General features: G+C 38.3%; 3 protein-coding genes and 1 non-coding gene across 6 annotated transcripts; 1 reads left to right on the forward strand and 3 right to left on the reverse strand.

Annotated features, from left to right (window-relative positions):
- LOC133734731 (uncharacterized) lies at window positions 1-1,410 on the reverse strand. The gene is made up of 2 exons (XM_062162345.1): window positions 465-1,410; window positions 1-334 (listed from the first exon to the last, which is right to left on the reverse strand). The coding sequence occupies exons 1-2, from the start codon at window positions 998-1,000 to the stop codon at window positions 280-282; spliced, it is 591 nt and encodes a 196-aa protein (XP_062018329.1). The 5' UTR covers window positions 1,001-1,410; the 3' UTR covers window positions 1-279.
- Window positions 1,411-7,896: 6,486 nt separating this feature from the next.
- LOC133734736 (organelle RRM domain-containing protein 2, mitochondrial) lies at window positions 7,897-10,907 on the reverse strand. The gene is made up of 4 exons (XM_062162354.1): window positions 10,687-10,907; window positions 9,544-9,612; window positions 9,353-9,459; window positions 7,897-8,265 (listed from the first exon to the last, which is right to left on the reverse strand). The coding sequence occupies exons 1-4, from the start codon at window positions 10,838-10,840 to the stop codon at window positions 8,170-8,172; spliced, it is 426 nt and encodes a 141-aa protein (XP_062018338.1). The 5' UTR covers window positions 10,841-10,907; the 3' UTR covers window positions 7,897-8,169.
- A 7,846-nt stretch (window positions 10,908-18,753) lies between these two features.
- LOC133734732 (putative beta-glucosidase 41) lies at window positions 18,754-22,118 on the forward strand. 3 transcript variants are annotated; one of them, XM_062162346.1, is made up of 13 exons: window positions 18,756-19,050; window positions 19,139-19,205; window positions 19,318-19,376; window positions 19,738-19,813; window positions 19,899-19,970; window positions 20,060-20,147; window positions 20,231-20,486; window positions 20,574-20,689; window positions 20,799-21,022; window positions 21,345-21,376; window positions 21,458-21,560; window positions 21,635-21,743; window positions 21,825-22,118. In XM_062162346.1, exons 1-13 carry the CDS (start codon window positions 18,934-18,936, stop codon window positions 22,030-22,032), a joined length of 1,527 nt encoding a protein of 508 aa, XP_062018330.1. In that variant the 5' UTR covers window positions 18,756-18,933; the 3' UTR covers window positions 22,033-22,118. The 3 variants fall into 3 exon arrangements, with proteins under 3 accessions (XP_062018332.1, XP_062018331.1, XP_062018330.1); XM_062162348.1 differs by lacking the exon at window positions 19,738-19,813 and having other exon boundaries at window positions 18,754-19,050; XM_062162347.1 differs by lacking the exons at window positions 19,738-19,813; window positions 19,899-19,970 and having other exon boundaries at window positions 18,754-19,050; window positions 20,104-20,147.
- Window positions 22,119-22,415: 297 nt separating this feature from the next.
- On the reverse strand, window positions 22,416-22,487 carry TRNAW-CCA (transfer RNA tryptophan (anticodon CCA)). The gene has a single exon. It is a non-coding gene; the product is annotated as a tRNA-Trp (tRNA).
- Window positions 22,488-22,542: the final 55 nt, after the last annotated feature.

The raw sequence follows: 22,542 nt of genomic DNA on the forward strand, positions 1-22,542 counted from the left end.
GGAACACTAAATGATAGTTTAATATATATATTAAATTGCACTATTCGAGTAAGGGTACAAGAGGCTTTACATTTCTTTGTTTATTTTTTTTTTCCTTTTTTTTTGGAGCAAGCAGGTATAAGAAACTTTCTTATTTCACTAACTTCCTTCCTTCGTATTCACAGTTTCGACCCGAACCCGATTTAGAGCACCAATATCACTGAATGTCAATACAAGTAAATTCCTATCCCTCGCACCATAATTGAACGATTGAAAAAATAGCCAAAAAGTCCATTCCCTTCAAAACAAGAACGGCGTTGGAGTAAACGCCGGAATAACTGTGACTGAAGCTCGCCTGCAAATAAAGTTTGACCAATCATTTTCACAACTAGATAATAAACAAAAATGGCAACAAAATCCAAATTCAAGAAGGGAAAAAAAAAAATTGAAGGTTTTACAGTTTGTTTTTCTATTTATTTACTTACCCGTAATCATCGGTGTGGCTGCGGCTTTGAACTCGCGACATTTCTCTACCACTCTTTCCGTTAACCGCTCGCTCAATGCTGGGCGTCCGATCCCCAACGGATCTCCTCACGACAACGACGTTGTCCTCGGCGATCGTGCACAGCGACGGCGTCCACTCGGCATAAGGCAAGGCCGAAGCCGCCGACCCCACCGGCCTCCCGCTCTTCCGCCGCGGCAGCCGCTGTGCTGTCGGTGCCAACCCAAGTTCCGACCTCGTCTGTCTGACAGCAACAACGCGCGGATTAGAAAATCCGTGCCCTGCAGGCCCCCGCCGCCGGGAAGATGTAGACGACATCCCTCTGCGCGAGGGGGATGAAGACGACACTTTCCCGCGGGCGTTTCCGCGTGCGGGAGACGAAGACGACACTCCTCCGCGCGAGGGGGATATCTTCTTTCCGGGAGCGGAAGGCGACATAGAAGGAGAAGAACCGGGTCGCGTCGCGCGCGCGGTCAACGTGACTCCGCAACATGAAATCAAGAAGAACTTCATGCTCATGTACGTACGACCCGCAGTTACGTGCGCAGGAAGTCACGTAACTGCGATGGATTTTGGACCTGGGATTCTGAGAACGGGACGGCGTTGAAAAAGCGGGCCTCCAGGAATCGAGCTTAATTAGGCTCTGGCTCTTCCTTCATTTGATGGTTCAAGGTTTTTGGCTTCAGCCAGAAAACCACAAGCGAGTGGACTTTGTACGTGACTTAATTTTCTGGGTTTGTTAGGAGAGGTGTGGCTTTTATAACGTGAGATCTGGATTTATCTGAACTACGGGAAAAACTGCCCTTTGCATTGTGGGGTTATTACAAGGTGCCCCCGGCCTGTTTTGGTTGGACGATGGATCTACCTGGCGGCAGTCTCCCCCGTCCTGGTTGATAGGGTGGACAGCTCGGACACTGAATCTCTTTTGTAATGCAGTGAGGTATATATATTACTTTTTAGCGAGATTATTATAGAGTGCAGGTTTGAAAATACTAAGCCTAGTATATACAAGTTGGTTTTTTAGGTCATTTTTATCCCAACGACAACTCATGGATTTGTCTATATTGTAACGCAAAAAAGAAGAAGTCACTGTTGAGGTACACATGTCTTCAATATTGTTCTTGTTTAAGTAATAACCGGCCAAGTAATCAATGAGTTATTACGAGATATATCCTTGTATAATAGAAATATCTGATCATTTTACTCTAATTTTAATGATATTGTTAGTTTATTTCTATTTATAGTACCGTAAGGTTAGAAACTTCAAAATGTCTCTGTAATCCTGAATACCACACCCAAATACCACGACCTACCACACCCAAATACCACGACCTAATTGACACCTATTCCGCCTACAAAGTCCCTTGCCATGGCACAACTTTTCCCTGTCATTTTCACTCCCTCAGTCCCTTTGCCACTATCCTTGAAAAAATCCGTAAGCTATTTTTCTTTCTGAGCTTGTCTCTGATGGGATTCCAACCAAAGGTCTGGTCAATATCAGATGAAGGAAAATGTAATAAATTTATTCTTCAGTATTAGAATTACATTACTATTCTCCATATGAGAAAATGTCTCCAATTTAAGAGAAAAGATAACTACTGGTCCCCATGTGAGGGTGAAACCCTAACTACTTATGAGTTCTGATGTTTTGCCTCCTTCCCCCAAACCCTAGTCGATCTTCTCTCTTGGCCTTCTCTGGCAAATGCTTCTCCATTTGCATCTCTTCCTTCGTCCCTAAATTTCTTTGTACACAAAATAAAATAAATTAACAAGGAGAAATAGAAAAAAGAAATTTAATCGTACCGCAGCCGCCAGCCGGCCGGTTCAGTAGGATCTCCTCACAGAGTACAGACGACAGTGACAACTTCAGAAGACTTGAAATGCATGTAGAAACTATTTATACGAGGAGCCATTTCTATTAATCAAACTACACGAAGTACGCGATCGAAAGAAAACAATTAGAAAAAGTTAAAATGACGTGTAATTGACACCAAATATATAGTCGTCGAGCCTCGAGCGAGTCTCATGAAATTCTGGAACTAGATAATCATAATCTCGTGACTCAGAATTTGCAATAACTTAATTTGATAGAGATCGAGCAACCTGGAGGTTAGTGGAACTAGTTAAATCATAAAACTGGTACTATTCACACGTAAATTGCACCAATACTGGTTTTATATAAAAGACTGTAGGACGATTACTTTGCCGTCGGACCCATACGTTTTCTTGTTCTCTTTGATGATGGTTCATACAATCCATTAAACTAGGTCAAAATGATTTATAATGCACAGACAAGGCAATCAAGCAGTTCTATTAATCAATCATTGAATACTTATCAGCATGTAAATCGTTTATGAAACAACTATTAACTATCAAGCTCCATTTCGTTTGGTACTCAGATAAAGAAATATATATATATATATATATATATAAAATAATTGCCAGGGCAAAAGATAGTAAAGATAGGATTTTATATGTAGTCTTATAATAATATATATAAAAAATATTGAAGTAAAAGATCATATTCATACCAAATCTAAAATATCTCACTCGTCATGCATCGACTATGTATTGCCAAAGCATGCAGGTACAGTAAATTCTGAATCCTGGAAAGTAATCGAACTCCACGTTTTTTGCAACAATCCTTGACATTAGTATTCATATTCCTTTGTGCTTTCTTCTTTGATTTGAGATATATACAATTTCCCATACGTTCTTGATATATATTCCATGTGTACGTGTAACATAAATGTGGGAGTATTGCATATCTTCCGTAAAAATTCATCAACTGAAGAGGGTGACAGGAGATGAGAGGGAAGTGAACATGAAAGAGAGGTGGATGGAGTATCCTCTCCTTTAGTTGAATAAGAAGATAAAGGATATTTTGCGTCCACTAAGCATGGATAGCGATCGATCATCCATACCAAAATTAACACCATAAGACTCTTAAAGTTATTTTCTCACATTGCTTCTAGCTTGCACCGTTATTCTTTTGTAGTGTTTGTAACGGTTCATTACATATATAGAGAGAGGATCAAGAGAGGACCTCCTTAAAGGATGTTTTTATTTTTAGCATGTAATTTAATAATCCAAACCATTCATTCTCATGTTACGTACACACATATGAATCCTACAAAATATTAGCCAAATCGGAAAATGTTTAACCATTTGATTAACACAATGTTCGTTTTAATTTTATCTAACGGACTACATTTGTTTACACAATTTTGAGTGACCAAATAGTTATGAATTTGGTCTATTTTTTGTGAGATTTTCAAGTGAAGTGCCCTTTCATCTACTTTAGTCGTTCTCCATATATTTCATGTTTATTCGTTTTATTTTATCTTTATCGGTTATAATGATGTTGACATGCATCACTTGAGTCGTTGAGATTTGGTTTAGGGCATGTAAAACCTTTCATACAATGTTGTTGAGATTTGGTTACTTCTATGTCAACTTCGCAATATTAAAAGTAAAAGCTTTCATAACACGATGGAACATTTTCTTTCATAACAAACTTTTGGTAGAAATCAAATCTCAAAATTTTGATAAAGATGTATTTTGGTTAAGTGACTATTTTGGTTAAAAAGAGTCGACTATCAGCTCACTTTCACATCGAGAATTTGTCATTTCATAGAAGTGAAATCATGAGATACTGATGCATTAATATTATGTCTCCGGCAAATTGGATCCGCAAAGAAATTAAGTCATATCAGGACGTGAACGGAAACATTATCCATTAGTATTCTCCTCTTTTGCATATTAATACGTGTAATAAGCTGAGTTACTAATATAGGAGAAGAGAAGGATTACGGATCTGAAAACTTTCCATATATTTCCCTATGGAACTTGTAAACACCAAAGTCGTCTATCAGAAATCAACAGATGACAAACAAACTTAGAGAATTCAAACTGTCTGTCAAAGAATTGTCTGGACACCTCAACATATAGGCCATTTATTTCTCTACCTTCCTCAGCTATTCAAATTCATCTCCACCACAATTCTAATTCTAGTCTTCCAGAATAGCAAAAGTAGAATCTTCTAAAGCCCACTATTCATACCCTATTGGTGACTCTTTCACTTAAATGCAAACTCTCTATCAGAAAGCAACAATCCAGATTCCAGAGACCTCTATGACTCACTGAGTTTCAGAGGCCCAGCTGTCACCAAGGACTGAAATGATGGTTGCTGAGAAACGACGATGCATGCTATATCGCCTTCCTTTAATTCCAACCAACTATTTTCCATCTAACTAAAAACGATTTGTTTGTCCCCATAGGATGACAAGTCGATGGATTTCAAAATATCCAATGTTTCGTAACTTTCAGGCCTCAGGGTTATAATTTTTTCTTGAGTTGCTTCAATCACAAGGCACTGCCCTGTGGCACAGAAGCTATCGGTTGGTTTATGCCACCACCTGTACGTAATCTATTGTTATTAATGCACAGAGGCTATGAGAATGTGAGTTTGTAATGTTGTGGGCTGAATTCATCTTCATCTAGACGCCATGGTCAAGCAGAAGGAATCAAATAAGTGTCGAATCATGTATTTATGATGGTACTCCGAGCAAGAATTAGCCTTGAAAAGAACTGCAAATGGGGCATGCTAAAAAACAAAAAAACACACACACACACACGTACACTTTGTTTACTCTACCGTGCTTAGGTCAGGGACCGAAATTTACTCGGTTAACTTATAACAGACAACTGAAAAATCCCCCACACATGCATGCCTGACTGGTTGTCTAATAATCGGAAACTAGATAGAGCTTTTAAATTGTTTTTTTTTTTTTTTTTAAATAAATTTCATTGAATCAATTAGCGATTACAATCGTTTCGAATGGCATCCCTTATAAATTCGGGAGCTATGACAAACCAAGTTTGACTATCACTATTTCTTAAAGCATGAGAAGCAAATCCATGAGCTACTGTATTTGCTTCCCTTGGTACATAATTAATTCTATACCCACCATGATTTTGTAGCACTAGTCTGATCTCATCAAGCAACATACTCATTGTAGATAAATCTGGTTCAATTGAATGCAAAGCTTGAACCAATAAAGAGCAATCAGATTCAAACAGTACCTGCTCATGCTGTAATGCCACTGCCAAATTGATCCATTCCTTTAACGCCATCAATTCTGCATGGAAAGGTGACGTTACTAAAGGGAGAGGTCTAGCAGCACCAACTTGAAAATCACCATTAGCATCTCGGATCACAACTCCAGCACCCCCCTTTCTTGTTGCCGGCTGGAATGCACCAGTTTGAATTCTTGTTGCCGGCTTTTAAATTGTTATTCAAATTACTGCTTACTTTGAGTTAACCGTATTTTCGAAAATAAAAATGCAAAAGTGAATGAAGACATAAAAAAACTACAAGACTTTATATAAATTGAACCATTATCTATAGATATTGAGATGGGTTGAATGTATTGCGGGTTTGGATGCAGATCTAGGGTATTGCACTGTATCTCGTGTCCCGAAAGAATTCATTCTCTAGTTGGTGCAACCCTTGGTTATGTGATTGAAATTGATTAGTAAAGCTTTGCTCCAAGGTGAACGGTAATGTCAACATCCACATGTTACCTGGCCTTTAGTTTTTATTGTTGCTCGATTTTGTCCATCTGTTGCCCTAATTTTTTGTTTTCTAAAGAGTAAAGACGTGTGGGCTTGTGTGCACATATCCCACCTAATCTAAAAAGTCTCACATAAAAAATATAATGAATTTTAGATAAAAACTCCAGATAACAACGAAAATTCATTAGTGAAATCATGAACTTCCGAAGCTTAATTTATTGTCATCATTGATCAGATGAGCAATCCATGGGCATGGGTGGACTCGCGCTGATGAGAGAAACACATCTACACTGGTCCGCCACTCCGCCTCCGCCATCAAAAGGTGGTCGAATGGCGGAGATCCAACCTAGGCCAACCTAGGGGGGTTTGGCTTGAAAATGGTCGATAGCTTTTGAGTCAGGGCAATAACTTTTCTGTTACCTAAAATAGCTTTTTGGTTCAAGGCAATAATTTTTTAAAAGATGACAATAACTTTTCTTGAGAATAACAATAATTTTTCTAGAGAATAACAATAACGTTTTAATAGCTTTCAGTTAGGGATAGTAGCTTTTAAAAAACAGTAATTTTTTCTAGTAAATATCAGTAGCATTATTTTTGTAGAGTAATACTAAGTAAACAACATTTTTGAGTATCACACGCATCTCACTTTTTTTTTATATCAAATGCATCACAAGCTAACATCAAGTTCTAACCTTCACCGTACCCGTCGCTAATGTCTGGAGGATGCAACCTCGTTGTGGCCCTTTCAATGCATCAAAACCCACTTTAACAACAAAGCAAGAGAAGCGGATCCAAATCTACAAGCCCCAAAGATCAAGGCCTTAGAAAATCTGCCGAGAGGAGCTCGACAATGGACCTAACCCGATCTTACTAGAGAAACAGTGAGATCCAAACAAATTTGGCGTTGAAAGGACATCACCGAATGGCATGGATCCCAAAAGCTTCCCATCTCACCACCCGTACCGGGAGTCTAACGCAACGCCAAGCATCTGCAATCAACCCAAGCAAGGTGGATTGATGGGTTGGTTCAAAGGCATTTGGGTAACTTTTCCTTACAAGCTAGGTTCTTGATTCTAGTTCACGTGTCAACTTCATCCCGCATAGGGTGTTCACGACTTGACCTCCTCTCAACTCCTTGTTTTTCTTTCTCCTCCACACCTCTAGTTTCTTTTCCTTCATCTCTGAGGATTTTTCTCCTGCCTCTTTTTATTAATCGTCATAAAAGTCCCAATGATACTAGAAACCGAACCAATCCAATCTAAGATGTAGGCAGACAGAAACTATCGATTAAATTGAGAGCTCGGTGTGTTTTGCTGAACCAACTACTACAATTCGAAGGTTAAGGTTCGATTGTACATTTACAGGGGTCGGTATTGAACATTGCTACGCAGAAAGGGAAAAACAAAACTAACAAGTAACAGCCTTCTGTCTTATGGAGCAGTTGCACCCAAATCAAATTATTTTTGCCTAAGACTCCTGAACTAGAGCATGCCTATTCAGTCTTACACTATAGGAAGCGAGTGTAAATTGACTAAAGACGAGCTATGCAGACTAGAAATCAAACTCAAAGATCATCTGGAGGCAACACAAGTTATATAGCTTCAGATAGTGTGTAATGAGCTATATTAACTGAGAAGAAATCCAAATTATCAACATGAACTGAAGGATATTTAGAGAATGACTCTTGAAAGTATCCATTCATCGGTAATATAAGTTTCCAATCAAAACTATTCACAAAGATTAGACCCAAATGACAAGGAAGGTAAGATTTTAATTTCATATCCTGTGCCATAACAATGCAATTACCTAATTTTTTTTTAAAGATAACAGAAACAAAATCATGGGAAAGTTGGAATAAATTAAGAATAGATCAGTACAAGTTCTACATGTTCCACCACTAAATGAAAGGGTTCTTTCACGTTGTCTTAAACACAGACAATCTTAATACATATGATTTCCAACCTTATTGGTTCTCAGATTAGGATCATCTCCTCCATTTTAAGAATCAAGGAATCAAGAGCACCGACCCTCAGACCAAATTATGAAACAGGACCAAAGAGTCCACCTGACAAATATATTAATGAATAACCTTGTCGTTTTGAATACTGGAGTTAGTAACGGCCATACTGAGTCGAATTGTTCTCAGGAGGTGGTGTAGTTGTTCTGGGCCTTGCATATTCAGCAAATATAACCCAACCATCCAGAAACTACACAAACAAAAACAAAGTTACAGTTTCGACATAGACAAGCACAAATGAAAAAAGATAAATGTTCCTTAATATATTCAGTATTATGATACATAAATTTCCAATTCCTATATGCTTTCTGCATTTGTGTGGGGTTGACAATGTAAAAGGGCTAGCTTTGTGAGGATACTCACGTAGAGGTGTACAACTTAGAAACTCTTGAACAACAGAACATTTGGTTTGGCGGGAGAGGGAATGCACATACAACGTACTTGTTGAGAACATGATCATGTTTACAATTTTGAGATTATCTAACCATGGACTTCCACAGAGAAATTATATAGATGTCCACCAGGGGTTACTACTAGTCTGTCATATTCAATTGCAGATTAAGTCCCACAACCCAAAGTAAGACGACAGAAAAGAGAGATTTAAGATGATATAGAAGAAAGGTGCAGTCCTGTATATATATCACAATTATTTTTTTTTGGTGGATAGAAACAAGAAAACTTAACTATTAGTTCGACTTTTTGGTTGAAGGGTTGATTTCTTGGCTATAGGGAGAGGATTAACATTTCAAATAGATGTTACAAAACAATTGAATCTCCTAAGTCACTGCTTCAGCGGTACCTGGCAACAGTAGGTTTTTCTTAGCCATGCTGGTATTTATGTTTATCTTAGATTCTCATCCCATGAGCATGTATTTTCCATCAAACAAGGAACAAGGAAGAGAAAAAAAAGATATATTTTTCAAAAGGAGCTAATAATGATGGTGTTTTCAGTTTAATTTATTTTTATTTTTATTTTTATTTTTTGTTTGGGAAAAATAATCAGTAAGTTCCGTCTTCTCTTAGGGACATGGGCTTATGCTTTCACTAAGAAAGAGTTTCAGTAAAGTTCACTATTTTAACTGTTTTAGCATTTACATGCCAATATGTGCCCAATGATCACCCTAATAGTAAAAGTAAAACAGACCCCTTTTGTTGGGTGGAGGAGGCGACATCAAAATTACTAAAATCTAATTTGGCTTTTTCAAAACTATTTTTTTAAGAGATTAATGTATAAAGTCAAACATATTTTAACAGTATCGAGAATACTGCCAACTGACCTGTCCATCCATGCCTTGTTTGCCTTTGGCAGCATCTTCTAAGGTTGAATACCTTACAAAACCAAATCCCTTGGAGAATCCTGATACCCGATCAGTCACCACTCGAGCTGTATACAATAGAGAATAATTAGATAATGTTCTAAGAATTTAAATATTAAAAAAAAAAAGCCAACAATTTCACAGAAGAACACCTTGAACTACTTCACCAAACGCAGAAAAGGCTTTATGTAGTCCTTCTGAGGTAGTACGCTTGTTAAGCCCTGCAAACAAACAGATAATTAATCCAATACAAATCAAAGTACATCAAAACGGAACTCAAGTGTGATAAAATCTAGACTACTGAAGTATTCACAAACACCACATATGGAAAGAAATGGCTGCAAGATCATATATGTACAAGGTTATCCATAAAACACCACATGATCTAAGTTTTATTAAAACAAAAACAGATCACTCCCTTCCATCACTTAATAACAAAAGAAACAGAAACAATCATTCATTTGGATGAAATGATTTCAGACAAGAATTTGTTAAAAAGGACTAAATGACGTTGCATAGAATGTATTTATTACGACTAGAGGCAGTATATGCAATGGATTTGTAATAATCATATGGAAGGGAGACATTTGAAATTCTATTGTCTCCTTCTAGTTTGATTCTTGACATAAACGGATTGTAATAGGCTAAAACAAGCATTTGCATATTAACAAAACAGCTAGAGTTGGAATCGGTCTTTTTAAATCGACCTAACATGGTTAGGACATAACAAATGAAGTACATCTGACGGACTGCCATTGCTCTGTAAAGACCATTAAAAGGAAAGTGATTTTAAATTCATTTTGTTAAGATCACCTGTGTACTGTTAGCAGCAAGAAAATAACATACAATCATGGGTTCCTGGAACTCTCTTCTTCCACTTAAAAATGGTAGTATTGACAAATTCTTTTTCCACAAATGAAATATAGATACTTGGAGCTAATGTCAAATGTCAAAGAACGATAACACTAGAAATTGATATTACAATATATACAAAATCAATGTCAGCCCCATTGATGTTTCGAAAACCCCATCACTCTGATGGGTGTTCAAGTTCTGTGATGGGTTTTCAAGTTCTAGGTAGCCAAAGTATTAACACATACATATAAATAGTTTTCTGTCCTCATTTTCGTTTCCAGCGCAGGCTCACATTCATCAAGTCAAGAAACATTGAATAAACCAACATAAAGGTACGAGCTTTTCCCAGTTTTACAGAGGAACAGACCAAAACGGCGATAACCCAATACGAAACAGAGGTAAATTTGAAGAAAGTCAGGGGCAGAAAGGGGAAAGAGTACCGGAGACGAAGAGGTTGGTGCTCGGTTCGGCCTCTACTCGAGGATTAGGCGGCGGAGAGTTCATCGGAGGAACGAAGCCAGTCGAGAACAGCCGTCTCAAGCCGCGAGTGGGCCCCGCCGCCGCTGCCGCCGCCGCTCTCATAGTCAAAGGCATTAGCTATTCGGTTCCCAAAGGGTTTATGCTAAAACCCTTCGTTCTTTCCCTGGTTTTTCTAGAGAGAGCGAGAGAGGAATTAACCAAATGGGCCTCTAAATTGTTGAAGTGCTTGTTAAATTACATAAATGCCCCTAAAAAGAAGGTGGAAATGCAAATGATTGTGGGCATTTTAGAGATAGGAAAATTAAGTTGGTCTTTTGCTTGGACAACTTGGGCTTTTTCCATACCCAGGATCAAAACTTCTGTATACACCCCAAAGAGAGCAGTAGGCAAAATAAATAAAACGTCTTTGTTTCGTGTTTTTTTTTTTTGGAAATGGAATCTAGAGCTCAGTCGAGTCGTCACACTAATGCACCATTCTCGTTCGAACATGGTGGATACGGGTCTTCTCATTCGGTCCGTGGAAACCGTGGAGGGCCGAGGGGAGACCATCCTCCTCCATGTCACCAGTGGAATGAGGCCCAAGCAAACCTGACATATGAAGGTTTGCCCAACATTTTGAGGTACAAGATCTTCCTCCGTTTTATTGAAAAACTATTACCAAAGCCTTGCAAGTCCTTTCGATATTTTTGGTGATGATCAAATCATTAGGTTTATTGTCCGTAAAATGGGACATTTTTAGTTTTTTTTTTTTTATTTTTTATTTTTTTTTATGACAGAAAAAAGTTTACAGAACAAAACCACGAGAGACACCCCCTCTCAGCTGATCCAAATGGAACGCTGGAGACACAGAAAGGAGAATACAAGAAAACTAAACCTTAGGATGTACATGATTATATGCCAAAGAGGCTAGATGATTTGCAACAAAGTTCGTTTCTCAGTAAATATGCCTAAAGATAATAGACTGAAAAGTAAAGGCCAACATTTTGATGTCTCTGACCAACACTTGAATTCTCCAAACAGCATCGTTTCCAGAAAGACAATCTATCAACAACTTGGAATCACCTTCAACAATAACTTTCGATAAATTCTGCAGCTGAGCTGTGTGTAAGCCTTCACGAAGAGCTGTAGCCTCTGCAACCAAAGCATTAGTTGATCCAATATTTCTACAAGCTGCTACAAACGGATTCCCTTGAGAGTCCCTAATAATAAAACCAGTGTTCTCAAACTCGGGGGCGGCGCCTAGGCGCTGGGCGGCAGCTCTCCGACTCGAGTAATGCCAAATCGGCGGGGTTGGGCGGCCGGCTAAGCGGCCTAGGCGACCGATTAGTTGCTGGGCGGTTCGGTGATTCGGCGTTAGGCGGCCTATCTAGGCGGGTTTCTGCCTTTCTCAGATCAGCGGGAGGAAGAGATCAAGATGATCTGGAAATCATATAGAGATTGATGGATTGAGAAAAGAGATCGATGAGGCTAAATCGATTGTAAGATTGATAGGGAAAGAGAGAGCTAGAGAGGATTTGTGATCTGAAATTGATCGAGACTCGATCTGGGTAGTGGATTTTGGCAACTCGATCTGGGTATAATTCACTGTTGTTCAATGATAACTAACTTGGAACTCGATCTGGGTAGTTTCCATAGAAAGTTCTACGATAACTGGAACTCGATCTGGGTTTTCCAATGATGACGCTCATAAACTTGAACTCCTGCTTGAAAGACTTGAACTTGGGAAAGTCGTTTGCTTCTTCTTCTTTTTTCGTTAAAGTGGTCAGTGATAGCTAGCTGGCATTTGAGAAGCAAATGGTATTTTTTTTTTTTTTGAGAAGCAGTGAAAGCTAGCGTTTGGTATTAACAAAGAGTAAAATAAAAATGGTTGGTGGTTGGAAACGACTTAAGCTAGAGTTATCCACTGAATGACCTAGCCGCTCTCGCTTAGCTAGGGTTTTTTTTCGTCGCTCCTCTTCGAAAATACCTTGTCCTTCTACCATGTCGGACCCCATTGCCAGCCTTGCTGCTGCCTTTGCCCTCTCTGATGACGCACACGTCGACCTTGGCTTTGCTGGGGAGGCGGCGCTGCAAGATCCCCATCACTACATGGTGGGACGGTTGTTGACGCGGCGACTAAATACTACAGGTTTTCTTGGTACTATGCCAACGATCTGGAGGATGAGGGAAGGCTTATCCATCAGAGCAGTTGGGGATCGATTTGTTTTTGAGTTTGATAATGAAATTGACAGGAATCGGATTCTGCATGGGGGTCCATGGTTTTATCGTAATACTATGCTCTTGTTAGCGCCATATGATGGTATATCTGATGTGGAAGGTATCCCAATTCATTCTCTGGAACTCTGGATTACTGTCAGAGGGTTGCCTTTTGGCCTACGTAACAAACTATCTTTGTCCTTGATTGGTTCCGCAATTGGACGGGTTCTCCGTTTCGATCCAGTGGCGCTGAATAGGAAGGATGAAGAGTAGAGGATCCGGTTGGTCGTCGATATTCATCGGCGCTTTAGGATCTTCCGTAGCTTCTCCTTTTCTGCAGTAGTCGATGTGAATCTCTCGATCGTCTATGAAAAAACTAGAGGATTGTGTAGAGATTGTGGGCTGTTCATGCATTCCACAGATGGCTGTGACAGGTTGATTGCCAATGAAAGGGCGGAACTGCATTCAGCTCTGCCGGTACATGCTATGGCGGGTCTATCACTCTTTGCAGCTGGTGGTGGAGCTAATGGCTCGGTAAGAAGTGCTCGGGCTCAGTCTGGAAAGGGTAGGGTTTTGTCAAACCCTAGGAATGGGTTGAATGAACCTAGGGTTTCTTCTAGTGTGGGGTTTCTTCAAGGGGAGGCTGCAGTTAGGGCTACACATCAAGAAAACCAAGCTGCATTCTTTTCTACTCATCTTAACTCCGGGCTACAGGCAGCTGGCTTGTTGAAGAAGATAGTCAAGCCGATTCCTTTATCTGTGCAGCCTAAGAATGGTCTGGAGAGCAATCAGGTTACTTCTTCTCTCCTGGTGCTTTATTTATTCAGGCATGCAAGAATGGGGGTGCTATTGCTCCTGGTTTGGGTAGTGTCCCAGGGGCTCTGAGTGGACTGAAGAGGCCAGCTGAGATCATGATGCGTCCAGGGAAGAAGTTGCTGGCATTGCCTGCACCGAATCTGGCTGGGGTTGCAGAATTATCTCTCTCTCTTCCACAAATGGATGACAGATTGATAATTTCTCCCCAGAAAAAGAAGAAGGCGGGTCGTCCCAAAGGATCCAAAAACAAAGCCAAATTGGTTGGTAGTGTGGATGATGTCCTGAGTCCCCGTGTTAAGATCAAGGGAAGGAAACGTTTCCTTAAAAGGCTGGAGGATGAGGTGGAGGTGTCTCATGTTCCTACAGAGAAGGAACCTGCTGAAACTATTGAAGAGGTGATGTCTGCAATGGTTAATTCAGAGTTACCTGTGAAGGGACAGAATGTTGGGAACGAGATGGAGGAGCAGGACGTGGCTTCGGTTTCATCTACATAGGGTCTGCATCCGGTTGAGGAGGTGATTACCTCAACTGAGGGTGTTGAGACTGTTTCAATTTTTGCTTGAGTGGAAAAGATCAGCAAGTTACTAGTAGCTTCGTAGGCTTTTTATTTTATTTCGGAGTTATTTAGTTTCTTGTTTCTGTGCTAATTCCAAAAAGGTAGGTGTACTAGGGGTATACTTTGAGGTATGCTTGGTTCCAGGTGTGCTTGTTTGGTGTACGCTATGTAATGGCTTTTTCTGACGGCCCTATGGGCAAGCCGTTATTGTACTGCTTGCTGAACTTCATAATAGTATGACCTTTTCAACTCAAAAAAAGAGTTATCCATTGAATGGTTTATTTTATGAAACTGCCATTTATTCAACTTAAAGCTAGAGTTATCCCCAACAGTCATCAATTAATTCAATATATAATCAACCAGTATATATAATTACCTCGGTTTAAGCTAGAATTAAATAAATTGGGTAATGGAGTTTTATAAAGAAGTAAAATAATAATGCAATATGCTTGAATATGTTTTATGTATCATTAGTTATATAATTAAATGTTATAAAAATAAAATAAAGACTAAAATATATAAAACCGCCTGGGCGCTAGTCACCTAGCCACCGCCCGACTAGCGCCTAGCGATTTTTCGAACCTTAAATAAAACCTATAGAGGCTTGATTATTTTTAACCGAAATGGGACATTTTTAGTTGTTTCTTTTGTTATATTCCTCATTAGGTGTATGACATATCAATCTTATTTCTTTACTCGGTCAAGTTCCTGCTTAGTTGTACTCAAATGTCATTGGATTTAAATCCAAATGCAGAGAATAAAGAGAAAAATAAATAAATTCTAATTATAATATTATTCTCCACCTTGTCATATATATTCAATGGAAGTATTGAGTAAAGAATAATTAACTAAATAACAAGTCTCTATCACATATATAATGTGTGTAAAAGACTCATCTTTATGTAGAATTGTATTTGCATAAGATAAGTAGAATCTATTCTAAAAATAGGACAAGTAGAATAAAAAAGCACTGGACAGAGAATTAACTGAATAACAGGACTCTATAACAGCGAAAATGTGATCGAAAAGTGATTCTCACAAAAAAGTCATTAACTAGTTCTCATTTTAGTGGTTTTCATCAGAAGAGTTCTCTTATATATAATGTGTGTTAAAGATCTTTATTTAGAATAGCAAATTACCAATAACTACAATCTCAGCCCATTTATTACCAATAGCAAGCCTGTTTTTTTTCTAATTCCTTTGCGGTACTGTAGCTGAACCCAAATGACCAAAATAACCTCTATAGACTTAATGTACTGGGCTTCAGTATCATTCTAAGGAATTGCAGATTTAATGTACTGAGCTTTAGTATCATTCTGACATACACGACTTGCAGTTCTTTCCAGTTTCTAGAGGAAATTCTAAATGATTAACCGATTGAATTGTTTGTATACACATAAAAGAGCAAAAGTTATGTGACCTTGCACCATTTTTTTTGTTTGAAACTTAGTAATAAAATCGATCCATTAACATTAACCAATAAAGAAGACTTCAAAAAGCCTGCATCTCTGTCGATTTACTTTCATCAAAATCCTATCAACTCATAAACACAAATCCATATCCGCAAAAGATCAACATTTTACTATTAATCTCACTTAACAAAACAAAACGATTCAAAATGATCAAATGTAAATCCTAATCCTAATCCGATCCAACCCATGGTCTTTGCTTGCCTTCAATTATCACCTACTTTCGAATACCAGCTCTTGTCAAGGTGAAGAAATCTCTCCACCATGGTTCTTCTCATGTTCTTCAATCGGTACATCCTTTTTGTCTATTGTAGCAGCTTTCCTCTTTGCCATTTGCGATTAATCTGTGTATATGATAAATGCAAATATATGAGTACTGACCCTCAATAGTGTACTAACCCTCAATTTGATTAAAAAACCACTGTAGCTTATAAGAATACAAAAGACCTAATCAAAAGATCCTCACAGTTGCAGCAGATCAATGACCAGAATTTCAAGCAAAAAAAAAAAAAAAAAAAGACTAACAACAGTAATAAGATCAAACATCCATAGAGCCTATAGGTAGACATAATTTCAATGATCCTTCCATAAAGTAAAGCTAACAAATCTGTCCAAAATCGCAAGCTCAACTGAACCGATAATAGATTTGAGTTGAATACCTCATGCAATCAAGCGAATGTACTCATGAAGCTAAAGCTATTGATCCTCATATATAAACATCAAATGAGGTTGCAATACACATAGGGTTAATGACCCTCAATAGCATACTGACCCTCAATACACATGGTTCTCTAACTTCAGTTATACCATTCACAATCTCAAACCTCTTAAATCAACCATCACATACAGAAAGGCACATATGCCATCATTGCATATTAGAAACTTAAAGATGTCACTCAAAGAATGATCTTGACATGTTAATGAAGTAATCATTATGGAACATAAACTCGATACAATTCGGCACCATTTTGTATCCAAACATTTTAAGACATGTCTAAGTAACACCATACTGACTTACAACAACATTCTCCAACAGAGCATGTCAATTATGAAGATCACAAAAAAATAGAATGAATCAGCCTCTCTTTCTACAAAGCTCCAGCAACATCATCATACTAATTCGAAACACTCAATTACGAAAACCAGAACCAATAGTTATTCTCCTAACACAAGTTTGAGGACAATAAACATAGTGTTAGTGAAATCATGAAGCTAAGGCTACTAACCCTCAGAAACTAAAGCTCATACAATTTCTTTTGTACTATTGAGTCACAAAACTCATCATTTTCCATAAGAACAAACAAATCTCAGAAAGCTACTGACCCTCAGAAACTAAAGTTAATGATCTTTAGAAGGTCCATAAAATCATAGATTGCACATACTGCAGCATTTTAGTGCTATTGACTCTCAATAATCATAGATTGCACATATTGCAAGCATTTTAATGGTAATGAGTCTCAATAAGCTCATGTAATTCATCATCAGTCACATAACATCAAGTTTCCCTGCTTAGCAACTCATCTTAATTGTTACTGACCTCGCTCTTCGGTGGATTTGCAGGCTGAGAACAAACCCTAGCTTAGCAGTGTTCCTTGCCGGTAGATTTGCAGGCCAAGACCAAAAAATAGGTTCTCCGTCTAGCTTCGCCGCCTAGCTTCACCATCTCACTTCGCCACCTTGCTTCTCCGATCTCATCGATGCCTCGCTTCTTTGCCCAGCTTCACCGCGTCGCTTCTCCGATCTCTATGCGAATCTAGATATCGATCTAGATCTCTTCTCCCCCCCCTCTCTCATTTACTATTCAAAATTCCAGTTTGAATGAAAATTTCAAATTCATCGTCTTGATTGATTTCGATTTCGATCTCGATCTCAATCTAGATCTGTTATCTCTCTCTCTCTCTCTCTCTCTCTCTCTCTCTCTCTCTCTCTCTCTCTCTCTCTCTCTCTCTCTCTCTCTCTCTCTCTCTCTCTCTCTCTCTCTCTCTCTCCCTCTCCCTCTCCCTCTCCCTCTCCCTCTCCCTCTCCCTCTCCCTCTCCCTCTCCATCTCCATCTCCATCTCCATCTCTATCTTTATCTGTCTCTTTATTGATTATCTTCCTCTATTAATATGTTTAGGGACATTTTCGTCAGGAAATAGGCCGCACGGGGTTTGGGCCTTGCGCATGGGTCAGAAACAGTACCGCAAGGGAAATATAAAAAACAGGCCTGTTAATGGTAAATACTGGACTAAAAGTGTAATTAGTGGTAATTTGCTATATTTAGAACTGTGTTTGCATAAGACAAGTAGAGTCTATTCTATAAAAAAACAAGTAGAGCCAAAAAGCTTGATTTTTGTTGTATAGATCTGTCATGTCTCCCGGTTTGAAGGATACGTTCGTGCGTTCCACGCAATTGCACGCCAAGTTCTCTATCCCTTTACTTTAGAAATCCATGTTGTATAATATCTAGGTCTAGAAATACCATTTTTCTTTCTTTCTTGTTTGAGGAGGAAAAGGCAACGTTTCTCAGCTAATCATCATTGTAATAAGACGACAACGTTTGTGAATTGTGATGTATGCAGATAGGAACGGCTAAAAATATCTAGTCCTATAAACAAAAGAAAGGGCGGCAATGGAGGGTGGTATATATTAGTCCTCTTCTGACCAACCCAGAACTCGGGTTGATGTGGATGGTATCATTGCTCAAGGTTTAAGTTTACCCGTCATTTGGACTCTTGCTTAATGCTTATCATTCCTCTCAATCACACCTCTTCTTCCGCCGACGAGAAAAATTTAGGCGAGATTGTTGTTCCATGTGACAGTGTTGAGCGACGGAACAATTCAGTTGAACTTTTTATTTTTTACACGTATTAACTTAAAAGTTTCAATTTGTTCAGCACTGGACACCTTGGTCACGTGTCTAAGTATGTATCAACCAACTTAACAAGGAAAAAGAAAGAAAATATCTATTCTTTCAAATAGAAAATATCACACATGTCACCTTCTTTCTACGCGGCAGTTTTTGCCCATTTCTTCTTCCATATATTCTTCACTTTACAGTCAAGGCAGCTTAAACGCCCTCTATAAATTTAGAATCCCCGGAAAGCAATCCTTTTGTTCTTCAATGAGGCTGGAAACTCACCTGGAACACCAGAAGAATTTCCAGCTCGGAAACTGAAGACTACTTCATCATGAGACTATGCATCGTCCTGTTTCTGATAACCAGACTCTTTACAAACTCTCAATCTCTTAGCAGGGCTGATTTCCCAGAAGGGTTTGTTTTCGGAACAGCTTCTTCGGCATACCAGGTACTTCTGTGTTTTTGTTTTAACAACATTTAGGAGCTGGCCTGCATATTAAAAGCAGTTTAACAATTATGAGGTTTGTATTTGGTAGTTCGAGGGAGCTGTAAATGAAGGAAACAAGGGAGATAGTGTATGGGATACTTTCACAAAAAAACCAGGTAGAATTCATATTCACTAGCAGGTTTAATTGAAGCACAAAAATTCACAGAATTCATCATCTGAGAAGCAGATTTGCAATTGCTTAATTTCCTTCTTTAATATGCTTAACAGGGAAGATTTTAGATTTCAGCAATGCAGACACAGCGGTAGATCAATATCACAGATTTCAGGTGAAGTGAATAGGACATTTGTTGACTCAGTATTTTCATTTTGAAGAGTTTTAAGCTAACAAGCAAGCTCATTACTTCCAACTCACTTTGTTTACATTTCATCCAAGTTTTTTCTAATTTAGACAAAGAGTTATCTTACCGAATGAGCACAAAACCTGTCACATTCAATGGTAGAAGGGTAATTTCTTGAACATCATATTGAGGAATCTTGCAACAATAATGATACTAGTATAAAATTCAAAAGTAAGAATATTCAGAATTTCAGATTATGATGATCGATGACAATGATGCATTATCATCCTTGTTGGCAAAACAAAATAAATTATTAGCCATATAGCGATTAAGCATTCAAAATTTACAGAGTGATGTAGACTTGATGAAGGATATGGGAGTAAATGCATACAGATTCTCAATATCGTGGCCAAGAATTTTTCCAAGTAAGATGTGATTTTGTTCAGATTATCTTCTTCGCTACTAGTTGTCCTGTAGCTACTAAGTGCTTTCGAAACTATCCCTAAACAGATGGAACAGGAGCACCCAACTCAGAAGGAATAAGCTACTACAACAGCCTTATAGATTCTTTGCTTGCAAAAGGTTACCATCAATGAGACCTTTTATTAGGAATATAATTCTTTTTTGAAGTACATTCATTATTGAAAGGTCAAACAATTCTTTCCAATCAGGGATCCAGCCTTTTGTAACTCTATATCATTGGGATCTTCCGCAGATGCTTGAAGACAGATATGAAGGATGGTTGAGCACACAGATAGTGTAAGTGTTTTATAATACCGTACAGAACATGTTATAAGAGTACTGATTTAACTAAGCATTATATTTACCTCAATCACTTGCAGAAAAGACTTTGAACATTATGCCTTCACCTGCTTCCAAGCGTTTGGAGACAGAGTTAAGCACTGGATCACCATCAACGAGCCTCATGGTTATGCACTCCAAAGTTATGACTTGGGAATACAAGCTCCCGGGCGATGTTCTATTCTCGGTCACTTGTTTTGTAAGAAAGGAAATTCATCCGTTGAACCATACATTGTTGCTCACAACATCCTCCTGTCTCATGCTGCAACTTATCATATGTACCAGAAATTTTTCAAGGTACCCTGACTTCTATATGTAATACCTCCAAAATCTTTTAGTAATCATTCTTTGTTTTTACTTTTTATCTTCTGTTGGGACACCTAGGAGAAACAAGTAGGTCAGGTTGGAATTGCACTGGATGCAAAATGGCATGAACCTCTATCGGAAAGTGATGAGGACATAGATGCAGCACATAGAGCGAATGAATTCACATTGGGATGGTAACTTCTTTGTAAATATGTTATTTATTCCTACCATTTAGGAGTAGTAAGGAAAATTGTGTATAAACAGAAGTTACAGTACATATATAACACAGAAAAAGTGAATCAGGTTCCTTGATCCACTATTTTTTGGCGACTATCCTCTCTCAATGAAGAAGCTTGTGGGTAAGCGATTACCTGAGATTTCGCAGGAAGCATCAAAATTCTTGGTGGGATCTGTGGACTTTATCGGCATAAACCACTACACCACATTATATGCTCGGAATGACAGGACACGGATTCGAAAATTTATATTGCAGGATGCTACATCTGATGCTGCAGTCATTACAACACGTAAGACACCACAGAACAATCTTCTGCCACTTGGTAGTGTTTGGCTGCTGGAATGAACATAGGAGTGGGATGGAAAGATATCCAAATAAGAATGAATAGGGAAACAATTAAAGGTGACTGTAGTGAAAATTGGTCAGATGTACGTGCAATTGGTATCGTCCATTCCAAACAAGAAAGTGAGCATTTAATAAGAATGCTTATTCCATTCCAAGGTTCATTCTAGTGAACTAAGCACTACCTAAAAGGCTTAAAGTACAAGTTATAGAACCAAAAAGAATTCGGGATTTCAACTGATAACTGTTATACCTGATTTTGATTGTAGAATACAAAGGAGGAGTGGCGATTGGAGAAAAAGTACGTCTCAACCACTTGATATAGCCCTGAATAAACCTTGGTTTAATTTTTAAGAGAGCTCATCACTTCTTCCTCCTCCAGGCAGCTTCTCGCTGGTTACGCATAGTCCCATGGGGCATCCGAAAGTTGGCAAGATACATCAAAGATAAGTACGGGAACCCCCCAGTGATGATAACAGAAAATGGTGAGTAGGTTCAGGTTCAAGTTTCATCCATCAAACTTTCTTGAAATAACAAACACTTTCAATTGTGAAATCAGGTATGGATGATCCAAATAAACCTTTCATATCTATGGAAAAGGCTTTAAATGATGAGAAGAGGATACGATTTCACAGGGACTATCTCTCAAACCTATCAGCTGCTATAAGGTAATAATGGAAAGTTTGAAATCCTTTGTTTCCTGATTTAACATTGTAAATGCTACTTAACAGAAAACTGAATCAATACAGGGAAGACAAATGTGATGTTCGTGGTTATTTTGTGTGGTCATTACTTGACAACTGGGAATGGAACATGGGCTACACTGTCAGATTTGGGCTCTACTATGTCGATTACAAGAAGAACCTTACGAGGATTCCTAAATCTTCTGTTCAATGGTTTACAAGATTTCTCCAAGTTAACAATCATCAGAGTTTTGTGCAGACAAAGCACATGTAAAATGCATTGATTATTTGATTATTTCAAATCAAAAGTGAACGAAAAAAAAAAATTCAATGGAGCACTAAAAAGTCCAATCCTTTTCATCTCTGTATTCCCCACTATCAAACTAAAAATCATTCCAGTAAAGAAAAAAGGGAAAAAAAATCATAGAGTGATGCAGAACCAAACACTTTAGCACATGTAAAATGCATGGATTATTTCAAATGAAAAGTTAACAAAGGGAAAAAAACAAATAAATGGAGCTCAAGAAAGTTCAATCCTTCTCATCTCTGTATTCAAACTAATTAAAAATCATTTAAGTAAAAAGATAAAAAGGAAAAAGAAAAAACATAAGTTAATGATGCAGAACCAAACACACAGAAGAATACCAAAAACATCATTGAACCCGACGTGAATCGAACACGCAACCTTCTGATCTGGAGTCAGACGCGCTACCATTGCGCCACGGATCCAATTTAGGAATGTTCTTATCTAATTAGAAATATACCCAAACATGTCTTATAAAGA

This window comes from Rosa rugosa, chromosome 2, assembly GCF_958449725.1.
Source record: "Rosa rugosa chromosome 2, drRosRugo1.1, whole genome shotgun sequence".
NCBI classification, from domain to species: Eukaryota; Viridiplantae; Streptophyta; class Magnoliopsida; order Rosales; family Rosaceae; genus Rosa; species Rosa rugosa.

Bases quoted from the DNA above. Each gene is read 5' to 3' on its own strand.
- LOC133734731 (XM_062162345.1), bottom strand. From the start codon at position 1,000: ATGAGCATGAAGTTCTTCTTGATTTCATGTTGCGGAGTCACGTTGACC. The intron at 335-464 runs GTAAGTAAATAA...CTTTATTTGCAG, and splicing joins AGCCACACCGATGATTACGG to GCGAGCTTCAGTCACAGTTA.
- LOC133734736 (XM_062162354.1), bottom strand. From the start codon at position 10,840: ATGCCTTTGACTATGAGAGCGGCGGCGGCAGCGGCGGCGGGGCCCACT. The intron at 9,460-9,543 runs GTGTTCTTCTGT...TATTGTATACAG, and splicing joins GTTTGGTGAAGTAGTTCAAG to CTCGAGTGGTGACTGATCGG. The intron at 8,266-9,352 runs GTCAGTTGGCAG...TTGTTTGTGTAG, and splicing joins AACAAGGCATGGATGGACAG to TTTCTGGATGGTTGGGTTAT.
- LOC133734732 (XM_062162346.1), top strand. From the start codon at position 18,934: ATGAGACTATGCATCGTCCTGTTTCTGATAACCAGACTCTTTACAAAC. The intron at 20,148-20,230 runs GTAAGTGTTTTA...AATCACTTGCAG, and splicing joins TGGTTGAGCACACAGATAGT to AAAAGACTTTGAACATTATG. The intron at 20,487-20,573 runs GTACCCTGACTT...TGGGACACCTAG, and splicing joins TGTACCAGAAATTTTTCAAG to GAGAAACAAGTAGGTCAGGT.